This window comes from Suncus etruscus, chromosome 7 (assembly GCF_024139225.1).
Source record: "Suncus etruscus isolate mSunEtr1 chromosome 7, mSunEtr1.pri.cur, whole genome shotgun sequence".
Classification (NCBI taxonomy): Eukaryota; Metazoa; Chordata; class Mammalia; order Eulipotyphla; family Soricidae; genus Suncus; species Suncus etruscus.
Genome location: NC_064854.1, coordinates 21,708,532 through 21,722,969, shown reverse-complemented (window position 1 = coordinate 21,722,969; position 14,438 = coordinate 21,708,532). Strand labels below are relative to the sequence as shown.

General features: G+C 44.5%; 1 protein-coding gene across 1 annotated transcript in view; it reads left to right on the top strand.

The window, feature by feature from the left end:
- The window catches only part of ITGA8 (integrin subunit alpha 8), a 169,383-nt gene that overhangs the window by 143,740 nt on the left and 11,205 nt on the right, over window positions 1–14,438 (top strand). Inside the window, 2 exon segments of the mRNA XM_049777530.1 lie at window positions 9,736–9,864; window positions 14,091–14,204. Coding sequence (XP_049633487.1) covers window positions 9,736–9,864; window positions 14,091–14,204 — 243 coding nt within the window.

Genomic DNA, 14,438 nt, shown 5'->3' with positions numbered 1-14,438 from the left:
TTCCTTCCTTCCTTCCTTCTTTCCTTCCTTCTTTCTTTCTTTCTTTCTTTCTTTCTTTCTTTCTTTCTTTCTTTCTTTCTTTCTTTCTTTCTTTCTTTATTTATTTATTTTTCTTTCTTTCTTTCTTTTTTTCTTTCTGTTTTGGGATCACATCCAGCAGTTCTCAGGGATTCTTCCTGTCTCTGCACTCAGAAATCTCTCCTGGCAGGCTTGGGGGATCCTATGGGATGCCTGGAGTCAAACCCAGGTCAGCCCCATGCAAGGCCAATGCCTTCCCCACTGTGCAACACTCCAGCCTCCTCTTTTCTTTCTAATCAAACCTCTTAGTACTTTAGATCACTGTCCTTACCACAATCATCTTTCTGGTTTTAGAAATAATTTCTATAGCAACCACAGTGGGGAAGTTTAATGGAAATAACATCATCCTGGGAATTTCGTGGGGGTTCCATTGGACTGGCCTGCCAACTGAACTGGCATTTAGAGCCACAGTTCAAAGACCAGCGTTCCTTCCCTTCCTGTCATCTGTGGCTGCTGCTGTTCTTGTTTTTGTTAAAAGAGGCAGCTAATAACCCACACCAGACTTCAAGAGCATTAAAATCAATTCTTTCTCAGTCTAAGACATAATGTTTGTTCTCTGCTGCTAACTTGACTAACTTTGTCAGGCAATATTAGAAATAGAGGCCAAAAAGCACTAAGCTCCACTCATTCCTCAAAAAATAAATGATTATGTGAGTCTTGCTGAGTAGAAGTTTCTAGAAAGTGCTATTTGAAATGGAAGAGTTCATTCTTTTTAACTACTTTATTTAAACACTGTGTTTACAAGGTTGTTCATAATATAGTTGTTTGAGTTTTTCACAGTTACCAAGTTGTTCATGATTGAGTTTCAGTCATACAGTGTCCAACAACCTTTACCAGGGGACATTTCCAGCCACAATGTCCCCAATTCCTTCCTCCTCCCCCACCCTTTCCCCTCTCCACCTCTGGGACAGACATTTTTCTTCTCTCTTCTTTTTCTTTCTTACTCTTTCTCTCTCACATCCTTTTATATACTGTGGTTTGCAATATGGTCACTGAAGTGGTCTTATGCCTCCTATCACTTTCTCTCCTTTCAGCACCCAGTTCTTGTCCAACTCTCACTGTCATATTGGTTCCTTCTCTGTTCTAATTGCATCCCCCGTTCTTTGTGACAAGCTTCCTAGCATGAACTGGCCCTCATTTAGAGAGTTAATTTTTCATATTTATAATTCAGTTTTTTAATATTTTGGGCCACACCCTGAAGCCCTCAGTCTTACTCCTGGCTCTGTGCTCAGGGATCATTCCTGGTAATGCTTAAGGGACCATCTTTCTAGTGCTGGGATTAAACTTATATTGGCCTCATGCAAGATAAAAGTCTTTTACCACTATATTATCTCTCTGGTCTCTAAAATATTTTTTTTCATTAACCTTCTCTATAAGGTTTTGTGCTTTGTCACCAAAGTTTTAAAATTTTGAATACTTAAATCATAATTATTTTATACCCAATGTGTTATGTGACATAGATGCTGTTGGCAAAAGCTCTGTGGGGATTGTCCTGGGAGCCATTCTATCTGCTCCTGCCCACAGTGACCAGGCTGCCTCTGTGTTTCGTGCTTGCCTGGACAGCAGCTCTCTTTGGGATTTATTTTTTAGTCTGGTGTAAATAAGTCTACTGATGTGTAAGCAGATGGAGGGTCTGTCTACAGACAAGTGAGGGGATTTTTAAATGTGATGATTTCTCCACATCCTACCATCACAAACATTTTGAAAACAGTCAACTATTTGCAACATTCAGACAATCCATTAAATCTAATTTGTTCCAGCTCCTTCTTGGAACAACATTTTCAAGTCAAGTATTTCTCAACTCTACTCCAGGACAGTCAAATAATGATTTCCAAATACCAATTTTCTTATTTGGGTGAACGAGGCTCCTGAGAACTTGGGGAAATCCTTTCCACACGGGCTGTGATCTTGAACCAAAAAGCTGAGAGAGTCAGTATGGAAAGGCTCAAGACTTCATGACAAGGGCAGAATTCATTCACTCAGTTTCTAAGGCTGGTGATAAAACTCCTGAGGGGATGGGGAACAGGGCAGCAGGATGTGGTAGGGAAGGGGAGGGATGGAAGAGAGCCCCCCACACAGACATTTGACCAACCCAAAGGGACATTCTGGGCCTATACTTCAGAGAGAAATCATCTGAGGTGAACATGATCTGAGAGACTAGATCAAGGCAGCCTTGACAAGAAACAAGGCCAAAGTTGAGTGAAAAACCATCATGGGAGCCATGATAAGCACAGAAGGTACCAAGTTGGAATTGGCCCATGTACAAAATCATTGCCACCGGAAGTCCAGATCCAGCCAGAGAGAAGGGGGTTTGGAGAGCAGAAACCCAGAACCCACTCAAACCTGTTGTGTCTTACTCTTAATGGTGTGGGCCAGCCCAGTGGCTTTGGCATCACCAATTCACATACTTTTGTCTCAGCCCAAAGAACATTTCCTTCCTTCACAACTGTTTCAGGTTACTCGTTGCTTCTTGGACACTCATTATTTCCTAGAACAAAACTCAGCTACCTCTCTGGAGCACTCTCTCTCGCTCTCTCTCTCTCTCTCTCTCTCTCTCTCTCTCTCTCTCTCTCTCTCTCTCTCTCTCTCTCTTCTTTCTCTCTTCTCCTTTCTTTCTCACTCTCATTTAAATTACTTTTTACTTTTAATGGTGCCCGTAGTCTTTTTGCAGCCACTAATGAAAATGATTCTTCAGGTTCATTTCTCCCTAGTATGGTCTTCAGATTCTCTTGTATATTTTTATTGATTGATTTGGGGGGGTCACACCCCCTCTGTGCTCAGTGAGCTCATACCTCACTCTCTGTCCAGGGGGCCATATGAGATCCTCTGACAAAAAAGCTCCAAACTCAAGCACTAAAGTAAACTTAGTTCTTTTAGTTATGCTTCTCATGAACTTTCAAGACTTTTTTTTAATGGAATTCGTTTGTTCTCTCCCAACAAAACCTTAACAGTTATGTCTAAAGGAAAATTATATGGCAGATGAATGCCCCGGGCTTGTCTCTGCCTTGATTTAATTACAGAGAAAGTGACCTGAGAGAACCCCACCATCTCTTGTGTTCTAGGAATACCTGAAATCCAGACAGATTACAAACAAATCACAAACAGGAGGGAAATTGTGTGTGTCGCATTTGCTCTGGCCCACAAGATCCCTTCGCCTGATTTCTCCCAGCCCTTTTCTTCCCACACAGCCTTTCCAACAGGACTGCACATTCCGGCTACATGAGATCCCTTTAATCCATAAATTTAAACCTATACCAGAGTGAAGACTGCAGTGAAGAGTTATGAAAATGGGAAACTCCTGTCGGGGTCAGTCTGAGCAGCAGCTGGGGCAAAAACCATCTTGATGAACAATTGTTTCCTTGTTGTAGAAAGGAGAGATTCCCCTTCAATGTTGGGAATGTACTTGGATGGTTCCCACTGTTCTCAGAGCCTTTGGCCAACTTTCTAGCAATGGAAGGGCATCCTCCACTGGTGGCTGAGAGATGGTTCCCTGCCAAGTGCTTCACCAGGCTGCCCACTTCCATCAGGAAACCAGGCCTGAACTTGGGCTCCATTTCTCTGATGGCTTCTTCGTCTTTTAGGGCTGTGTGTTTTTGATTGGGTGTTTTAGTTGTTGGGTTTGGGGTTTGTTGTTGTTGTTGTTGCTGCTGCTGCTGCTGCTGCTGCTGCTGCTGCTGCTGCTGCTGCTGCTGCTGCTGCTGCTGCTGCTGCTGCCACTGCTGCCGCTGTTGCTGTTTCCTTTTTTATTTTGAGGAGTGGATATTGAGTATTTTTTCAGATATTTTCTGAAATGCCATTTGAGGAAAATAGTTTTGTCAGTCACTTGAAGGCTCTGTTGTGTAAAAGTGGCTTGAAGCGTAAGCTAGGAAAAGAGGAAAAATCTGAGTTTCATCAACTACAGCTTTCTGATAAAGTCCTGTGCTTTCCTGAGAGATCATGTATGAATACTTGTTAGCTATGATAGACTGGGTGTCACCACTACAGAATGTTTTCTTCATCTGTACACAAGTTGTCTCCTGTGAAACCACATGGGAAGTGGAAAGGCTTCTTTTTGGAGTATTATTTTACTATAACTTCTCCATCTATTGTTCCTCCTGTTCTTCCTCAACCTTCCTTCTTCCCCTTACCCCATCTTTTTTCTTCTACCTCTTCCTCCATTTCTCCATTTTCTTTTTTTAATTATCTTTATTTAAACACCGTGATTACAAATGATTGTAGTTGTATGATTACAGTCATGTAAAGAACACCCCCTTCACCAGTGCAAGATTCCCACCACCAATTTCCCAGATCTCCCTCCTCCCCACCCCACCCACACCTGTACTCGAGACAGGCTTTCTACTTCCCTCATTCATTCACATTGTTATGATAGTTTTCAGTGTAGTTATTTCTCTAACTGCACTCATCACTCTATGTGGTGAGCTTCATGTCATGAGCTGCACCTACATGGGTAGATGGGGGAAATAAGGATTGGGACTGAGGCAGTAAAAGATTAGAAATGAGCTTTGTAGGGCAGTATCAAGGTCACAATACAAGATGGATATTATGCATATATAAACTATATGGATACAATACTATCAATAGGAGACCAAGGAGAAAAAATTTCCAGTGACTGTCCCAACATAAACCAGTGCTAGAACGGCCCTCCTCCCAAAGCGAATTCCCATTAGTGTAGGGAGAGGTAGGGGGAAAGCCTGATGACCCCTATAGAGTCCACCTGGACCAGCGCCCAGGGAAGGCCTGGAGTCCAGGGGAGAAAGAGGGGGATGGCTATGGGCCTGCCAAGCATCCCAGCACTCCCCAGGCTAGGGAGAAGGCCTCCGGCATGGGGCCTCCCCAAACCCCATACCTGGCAAGAGCTGGCCTCCAGAATCAAAGGGGAAACCGGAAGCCAGATATCTGCTCACCCTCCTCTCCATGCACCTCCCCGCCAGAGGATGGAGGGAAGGGGGAAGCCTGAGGACCCCTAAGAGTCCACCTGAACCTACTATGGCCATCTGAGCTGGCCCCCAGGGAAGGCCTGGAGTCAGGGGAGAATGAGGGGGATGGCTGGGGGCCTGCCAAGCCTCCCAGCACTCCCCAGGCTAGGAAGAAGGCCTCCGGCATGGGGCCTCCCCAAACCCCATACCTGGCAAGAGCTGGTCTCCAGAATCAAAGAGGAAACCGCATTTCTCCATTTTCTATTCTACTCTTCCTTCTCCACGTTTTCCTCCTTCTCCTTTCTTTCCCTCCTATTTCACCTTCTCTATCTTCTCCACTAATTTCACTTTTCCTCAACCTTCTCATCCTTCTCGTCCACTTTTTCTCACCTCCTATTTGTCCTCCACTTTTTCCTCCACTACCACCAACAATCTCCTCCTCTATCTTATCTTCTCCTTCACCACCTGTTTTTCCTCTTCCTCTCGGTCCTCCCTCCTTCTATGTCATCTTCTCATCTTACACTGTGACTGAGAAATGAAGAAATATTCTCTGATCTCTTCCAAGGGCTCATCTCTGTGGCCTGATCACCTACAGAGTCATGCAGCCATACACCCTGCAGCAGTACCACAATAAATTAAAAACTCTTATATAAACAATATGAAAACATATATGAGAACCTTGGAGAGATCGTCCTAACTTTCTTTCAAAGCAACTTTTAATTCTATGCCATGAAATCCTTTCCAGAAGATTCGGGAGTATCTCTGGGTATCCCTGAATAACTCCTTGGCTGAAAGTTCTGCTCCTTGTGCCAGGCCCTCCCTATGTCCTGGAATGTTCTGGAATGGATGGAGCTGATAGTCACCTCACTTCCTGGCACTTCATCATCTTGAGGTTTTATGAATGTCACTCTTAGTGCCCTGCCACTGAAATATTCAAGTCCATTTGTCCAAGTGTCTAATCCAGTCACATGATCCTTTTCTCACTTCCTCCCTTGTTGTGAAGACTTGCTCTGAGACACATGAACTGCTCCACTTTCCAGATTCCCATTGACCAATCTACTTTTCTACCTAGCCATGATGAGTTGCTTGAAATGCTCCCTTATTACCTAACTTCTTCCTTCTCTCTAACTCCCTGCCCAGTTCATCTCCCTCATGTCCAGTCCCACCTGTTTGTGTCTCTACCCACGAGACTGAGTACATACATAGAGGGTGTGTCTCCTCAGCCAGCATCAGGGAAGGCTTCCTGCTCTGCTGTTTCTTCTCCTGCTTCCTCACAGTGACAGTCCCTGACCTTCTGTCCAAAGTACATTCCCACTATGTTCACTATGACTTGAACCAAAGAGACTCTTCAAATCACTAAAAAAAGTACAAATGCATGTGCACACCTCATTCTCTTTCCTTCAGTGTCTCCAAAGCATTGTCCAAAAAATGAGTTCTTCCTCCAGTTCAAATTTAGCTTAACTTTACAGAAAGAATCGCCCTCAATTCTCAAATCTCCAATCTCTTATCCTGGAGTATATTCTCAGCAATGGATCTTTTCAACCAACTTAAATTTTTTTCCATTTTTAAATTAGGAGACAGAAGAGTAGAGAAGCACGCAAAGGTGACAGGTCCCTCAGTCTCTCCTAGTTGGTAATCTCATAGCAGGGGCAGACCCCTCCCACCTGCCTTCACATACAAAGGATCTACCTTTCTGCCGGGGCACCTTTGGTAGCCAGTTTTCACTCACTCATCTTTTTTGGTCTTTCTGCTTGGGCGCCTCTAGGAGAGTTTTTTCCTGGGCCCTTCTTGGCCCTCTCAGGAGAGTTTCAGGAGATAGAAGAGTAGAGAAACATGTAAAGGCTACAGGTACCCTCAGTCTCTCCCAGCTGGTCCCATTTTTAAATCAAACAAGAAGCTGAAACATGTCTCTGTTTCCATTTCCATGATTCCATGTGCTGGCTCACCCCACTTTATTTCTCCTTGACTCTGGTCACAACGATCAAATGGAAATGTATTTCGCATTTAATATTAGAGGCTGGGCTGAAAAAAATGTAAGTTTGGTGAGGGTTTTTTTGTATTGAATATATGAAGTTGGAAATATTGCCCAGTCATCAAGGATACACACTTGGCCTGCTTTGGTAATATGCCCTCACAAAAAAGCAAAAATTCAGCAAAGACTTTTTTCCCAGCCATCCTCAGCACATACCACCATCTCTATGTCTCCTGCGTGTTCATGACTGACTTTTCCCGAAGCTTCTTTTTGTTGACTCTATATTTGTTGGCTTTCCTGGGCTGTCTCTGACCTCTGACTTCCCTCTTCTGTCTGAGTTTGCTTTCTGGGGTCTTTGTCTTTCCCCGTCTCCTGGGATGATACATGCTTCTCATTCCACATCCTCTCATTGAGCAATTCAGACATAGCAGCTGAATGAAAGGCTGTGTGGGGAGCAGAGCCATAAGGTGCACATCCCACAGAGGCCTTGTTGCAGCTGGAAGGGTGCAGGGCAGGGCACAGGGAACTGGGCTTCCCTCTGAGCAGGGCCATGGCCAGATGGGGTGTTTGACATTCATTCATTCTGGAGCCCAGACCAACTCTTCCTCATCCAGGAAATGCTCCTCTTACTTGCTTTCAGTGGTACGACCCACCCCTGCAACAAAGGGGGCACTTTCTCACTCCCAAATGTGCTGTGACTGCAAAGCAAAACTATTGTTGTAGATGACCTTGCTGGAGAGGACTGGGTACAGAGGGTGTGTGCAAGAAATGAGGGTGCTAGAATGATTCCTCTCAACAATGGACGTGGATGGACTCATCTGTGATTTAAAAGAACTTGCAAAGTATTGAAATGTTGGGGCCAGAATGATAGACAGCAGGTGGGGCATTTGCCTTGCACATGATTCAAGACCCAGCATCCCATAGGATCTCACGAGCACCAACAGGAGTGATTACTGAGCACAGAGCAGGAGTAATCCCTGAGCAGTGCTGTGTGTGACCCAAAACCAAAACCCAAAAACAAACAAAAAAACTTTTTAAATATATTGGAAAATTAAAATGTCCAAATAGTAGACTCCTCAGATGTATCTAGACCAGAGTCTGGGATCACATTGTTTAAGGGCTGGAACACTTGCAAAGTGCTGAAAACAAGCTCTGGGCTAGTGTGGGATTCAAGAGCTACCCTTTGAGAAAGTGATCTGCTCTTGAACAGATCTTGAGTCTCTCCTAAGGGTGCACATCTTTCTTGGACAGGAGTGTGGGGTTCAGATACTCACTTCCAGGTTGACTCCTCATCCACGCCAGGTTCTTTCTTTTTTCGTTTTTTTTTTTGGCTTTTGGGCCACACCCGGCGGTGCTCAGGGGTTACTCCTGGCTGTCTGCTCAGAAATAGCTCCTGGCAGGCACGGGGGACCATATGGGACACCGGGATTCGAACCAACCACCTTTGGTCCTGAATCGGCTGCTTGCAAGGCAAATGCCGCTGTGCTATCTCTCCAGGCCCCACACCAGGTTCTTTCTGCCTTTCTACACCACCTCTGCCCCTGCACAGATGAATCAGCAATGTCCAGAGGAAAGATCATCCTGCTTCCAAATTAAGTCCTTTATTTAAATACAGTGATTTACAAGATTGTTCATAACACAGTTTTCTTTCCCACAGACAGAAAGTTATTTATGATTGAATTTCAGTCATACAATGTCCAACACCCTTCACCAGTGCACATTTCCTACCACCAGTGTTCCCAGTGTCTCTCCTGCCCTCTCTCCTGCCTGATTCTGGAACAGACAATTTTCTTCTTTCTCTATCTCTCTCACTATCTCTCTCTTCCTTTTTTCCTTTCAGGAAAAGTGGTTTGCAGTAATGTTATTGAAGGAGTATCACATATCACTTTATCTTCTTTCAGCACCCAGTTCTTTTTTCAGAAAGTTCAATTCCAACTCGCATTGTCATAGTGGTCTCTTCTTTGCCCTAACTGCATCCCTTGCTCTTTGTGACAAACTTCCTACTATGGACGGGTCCTCATCTCCATTGTCTCTGGATAGTGTTACCATACTATCTTTATTTATATATTTTGGTTTTTGGGTCACACCCGGCAGCGCTCAGGGGTTACTCCTGGTTCTACACTCAGAAATCACCCCTGGCAGGCATGGGGGGCTATATGGGATGCCGGGATTTGAACCACTGTCCTTCTGCATGGAAGGCAAACACCTTACCTTCATGCTATCTCGCCGGCTCACTATCTTTATTTTTTACATCTCACAAATGAGTGTGATTATTCTATGTCTATCACTGTCCTTTGGACTCATTTCACTCAGCATAGTACTCTCCATATTCTTCCATGCATGAGCAAATTTCATGACTTCATTTTTCCCAACAGCTGCATAGTATTCCATTGCGTAGATAAACCGCTGTTTCTTTAGCAACTGGTCTATTCTTGGGCATTTGGTTGTTATGACTAGTGTTGTGGTGAACATAGGCTTGCAGAAGGCTTTTCCTCATTGTGTTTTGGGGCGTTTTTTGTTCAAGAGGAACTCTCAGGAAACTTGTCCATCCATGCTTAAGAAACTCCTATGGCAGGAGAAGAGATTTCTAGGCTCCTTCATGGGGCAGCAACTTTGTCCAACATGTTGCTGGTAGAAACATGTCTGGATTCTCACTGGCACCCATCTTTCTTTAATTCAACTTCCACCTGCACTAAGTTCAAAACCAATGGAGACTAGAAGGAGGTCTGAGCACAACTGAAAGTGACAGTGCTTGTTTCCTCTTTGCAGCCTGCTGCATCATCAGAGGACACCCCTGAGCTCAGCGCTTTCCTACGAAATTCTACTATCCCTCATCTTATCCGGAAGAGAGATGTGCCCGTGCTGGAGGCCCAGAGACAGAACCCCTCCAAAATCCTGGTATGATTTCCTTGCCTGTGCATGAGACTGAGGGAAGGGGTGGGACTGGGAAAAGGCCCCCATATGGAAAAGTCATAGGGGACATTTAAGTTCCCCTCTCCATACACAGATATAAACAGAACATCAGAATCAAAATGAAGGGGGCTCTTCTCGGCCATATGTGTACACATGGGTGTTCTTGTATTCAGGACACACACAACCAGTGCCTGATAGTCATGGAAACAAATCAAGATTCAGTACCCAGGGCAAATAGTACAGCAGTAAAGCACTTGTCAACATGTGGCTGGCCCTCAAGTTTGATCTTTAGCACCCGAAATCGTCCCCTGCACACCTCCAGGAGTGATTCCTGAGCATGACCAGATGTGGCTCCCCAAAAAGCAAACAACAAATCAAATCAAATTAAATTCAGTTGTTTGTCCATCCACAGACACGGGGTTCAGCAGAATCTAAGGTGAACCCGAAGAAGTGCCACCTCCCATGTTCAATGGATAGATATTGACTTGACCTTGAGGTTCACCTCGGCTGGGATGTCAGGGAGAACAGGTGTTTATGAGCCAAAGTCCCCAGAGAGTCATAATGCTGGGGTTTGTTGTTATGACATTATTCTGTGTACCATCAGCATTTTGCACACTGTAGGACTTGTTTGAATCAGAATTTTCATTCTTTTCCTCACATCTCCCACGGTGACCCTTGGTGAAGGCCCCTGGCTGGATGGACACTTCAAAATGGTTCTGAGGTTGGAGCTAAGGTTTTAATCTAATGTGGCTCTCACACCCTCTGCCACTCAGTTCATCTCGACCACATGACAAGTCTTAAACATGAAAAATCTAAAACAAAAGGTGCAATTCGAATCAAATGAGTTAAAACAAAGTCATGAGAGAGGAAGTTGTATTATAAGCACTGGAAATTTTGTGGCCAAAGGCTGTCAGTTTGTAGATGATTATTTAAGTCTCTGCACATTTATATAATTCCATGTTATTTTGAAATAAAATCATTTAGTTTGAGACAAATGTACAAAAGTCTGTGTGTTGAGCATTGAACCAGGTTGTTAACACGTTCATGGGAGCACAGGCAACGCAGACATATAGAGGGAGGACTGACCAGTTGAAACAGTGAATTGCAAATAGACTTTCTTGTTGTTGTTGTTGTTGTTTTGGGGCCACACCCAGTAATGCTCAGGAGTTATTTCTGGCTATGCACTCAGAAATCACTCCTGGCTTTGGAGACCATATATATGGGACACTAGGGATCAAACCCAGGTCCGTCCTGGTCAGCCGTGTGCAAGGCAAACGCCCTACCTCTGTGCTATCGCTCCAGCCCTGCAAATTGACTTTTTAATATTCATTATGGTATATGTCTCATGAGTGCATGGAGGCAGGCAGGGGAGACCACTAACAGAAACTCTGGATGTTGTGTGCTCTTGTGCTAGATTCTTTCTTGCCCACTCTGACTAAAGATTTTGAATGCAGGATGACTTCCAGTTAGCACTTACTGATGAGAGCAAGACCACTCTAAATCTATATCTGATTCATAGTCAGATTTCTCTCTCTTAAGTTTAAAAATTATTTAAAATTAAGACCCAAATGGAAATTGAAAATGGAACTCAAGTTCAACTATTATAAAAGTATTTATCTCCCCATGTCCTGGAGTCAAACAATTCTGGAGAGAAAGTGATTATGCAAAGTTTATTCTAAAATCAAAAGCGGAAATAGGACCTCCTACAGTTTTGGTTTAGTTCAAAACAACTATACTGAATCACATTTCTGATTAGGAATTTAAAAGTGCAAAATGCCAACAGCAGTCCGGGTTGGGAATCATAAGTTCCAATTTGCAAGTCAGTGACAGTGAAATTTCATTTCTCTCTTGCCTAAGAATAGCCTGGCCTCCCCCTCATGGGGGGCCCCTGCTGCTTTGGTAGTTATCACCCCATCCCTTGCCTCCTCTGCTTACAGAAACCTTATCCTTCTAATCCTCTCCTTCATCTGATACTATCAACCACTTCCTGAAACTACTACATTCCTTGGCATCTCCCCAAACCTTCTCTCTGCTTCCCATCCTCCCTTTTGACCTGCCTCCTACAGTTTTCCGTGACCTCTCCTCTGCCCACACTGCACTGCTCCTGTGGCTCAGGAGTCTGCCTCCAGCCCCCTTTTCTCCTTCACTGACTTGGCTCTTTCATGTCCTGTCTTGCCCTATCCTAATTCCAGCCACTATTAGGGAAATCCTACTACCTTTGTTCTTTTCAATCTGATAGATAAGACCATCCAAACATGGCTGGACTCTCTGTTTCCAAGACCCCCAAGACTCTTGCCTAGATTTCTCTATCTCTGTGATGTCAGAACCCACCTACCCAACTTCCCCACCCCCACTTCTAAAACTTCCTTCCGAAGAGCCCTTCATCTCTCTATCTCTGACTATCTCTCTGTCTCTGTATCTTTCTTTCTCTCTCCCCACCCATTTTACATCTCATCTGTCCCTTCTAATATACAAATCCAATTTACTAGCCCTTGATTTATAGCTTTGTGGGGGCTCCCTCGCACTGCCCAACGAAGATCTACAGTCCTAGCACAGAAGAAAGAGACTTCAGCATCTCCATTTGGCTTTTCCTTCTCTCTCCTTTCCATTTGTCCATATCCAAAGTTCCTTGCCCCCAAACACTTTCTCCTCTTTTCTGAACACATGCTGGTCTCATGCACTGGGTCACCAAGAGAAGGACCAAGAGGACCATGTCTGCCTTATCACCCTGCTGGCTCTTGGCTTTTCATGCTCTGAGATTCATTCTGAGCACCTCCTCCAGGCTCTTCTGGCAGGGGTCCCATGCCAAAGACTTAACCAGATCATGCCTTTAATGCCAGAGGGTGTCTTTATTCAAGGCTCCAAAGACAATGGGATGATTTTTGGGAACTAAGACTATATCACCCCCAAGCCTCTCAGTTCCCAACCATCAGACAGTCAGCCCAGACCCTGTTCTTGGGGGATTCCTGCAGAAATATTCTTCCCAGAAATTATTAGATACACAACTTGGTTTTGTTTGGTTTATTTTTTTTTCCAAGTCTGAGGCTTTTTAAACAAACTATTCTGATCCGTCTGTGCCTCTAGATCACCTTTACTATAAAGATTCATCCGAGTGAAAGACTTCAGGTAGTACCATCACATAATAGCAAATACATGGACTTTTGTGTTTATCAGCACTGGGGATTAAAAAATGAACATAACATTACCCACAACACAAATTCAAATTGATAAAATGGGACAATTCAAGAAGACTAGATGTGCATGGCACAGAGCAAAGAGCAGAAGCGGAGGTGCCCAGGGCTCCCTACTCATTTCTCCACATGCCACCAGAAAATGCAGCAAAGACAACCAGCCAAGGCCACTGGCACATCCCACAAACGTGCATTTCAGAAGTCAATTACTTATCCACTTAGGTGGGCAAGTCTAGAATGTGGCTTCAGAAACACCTTGATGGATGGATGGTCCATCCATCACCAAGGATCCTGCCTTATCTTGAGAGAGAGACAAGTAGAGGAGACAATGTCCTTCTCAGGCCCTGACTCTCTTTCCTTTCTTCTACAGATGCTTCCAGGCTCCAGTCATCCAAAGGCGGGTGCTGGGAACATCCCAAGGAAATGCCCCCTACACACATACTCTTAGGAAACAAATATGGCTACAGGGAATTCTCAGTTCCCTAAAAAATGCTCCATGATTTTGCTGAGCTCTTGGGGCCATGGTTTCTCCCATGCACACTAGATGCGAATACAGCATCCTGCCAGTCTTGCCTGTTTCAATGCTGTTGCTCTTATTGAACAAAAAGCAAATTATCTTAACAATTTAGGGAGGCCTCAGGAACCCTGAGGGGTCTCGGGAAGTAGCCACTGCAGGGTCTATGCATGGAACCCTTTGGCCTGGTTGGCAAAAAATTGCCAAGTGTGACCCCTGAGTCTAATGAGCACTGCTTGGGAGCACTAGTTCATAAAACTTTTTTGCAGGTAGAGCACCTGCCTTGCATATGATCAATTTTAGTTCAATTCTTAGAACCCCTAGTGGTCCCCTGAACATTGCCAGGAGTGATCCCTGAGCACAAAGCCAGGAGTAAGCCCCAAGTACCATTGGAAGTAGCATAAAAATAAGAATAAATAATAATTTAGGGAGAGACAATGTTGACTCTCCACTATGATTTCATTGCACCGATTACCTATGTGCCTCTCTTCTTTTCTTTTTTGCAGAATTGCACCAATATTGAGTGTTTAGAAATCTCCTGTGTGGTGGGACGCCTGGGAAGAGGTGAGAGTGCTGTCCTGAAAATCCGTTCACGGCTCTGGGCCCAGACTTTCCTCCAGGTAAGGAAATGGAGCAGGTAGGCCAGTGCCTTACATGCTTGCAGGGAGTCCTCTCTCCTCTCTCCTTGTCGTCCTCCTTTTTCTCTTCCTCCCCCTCCTCTTTCTCCTCTTCTTCTTCCTCTTCCTCTACTTCTTCCTCCTCCTTTTTGTCCTCCTCCTCCTCCTCCTCTTTCTCTCTCCTCTTCTCTCTGTCTCTGTCTCTCTCTCTGTTTCTCTCTCTCTCTGTCTCTCTCT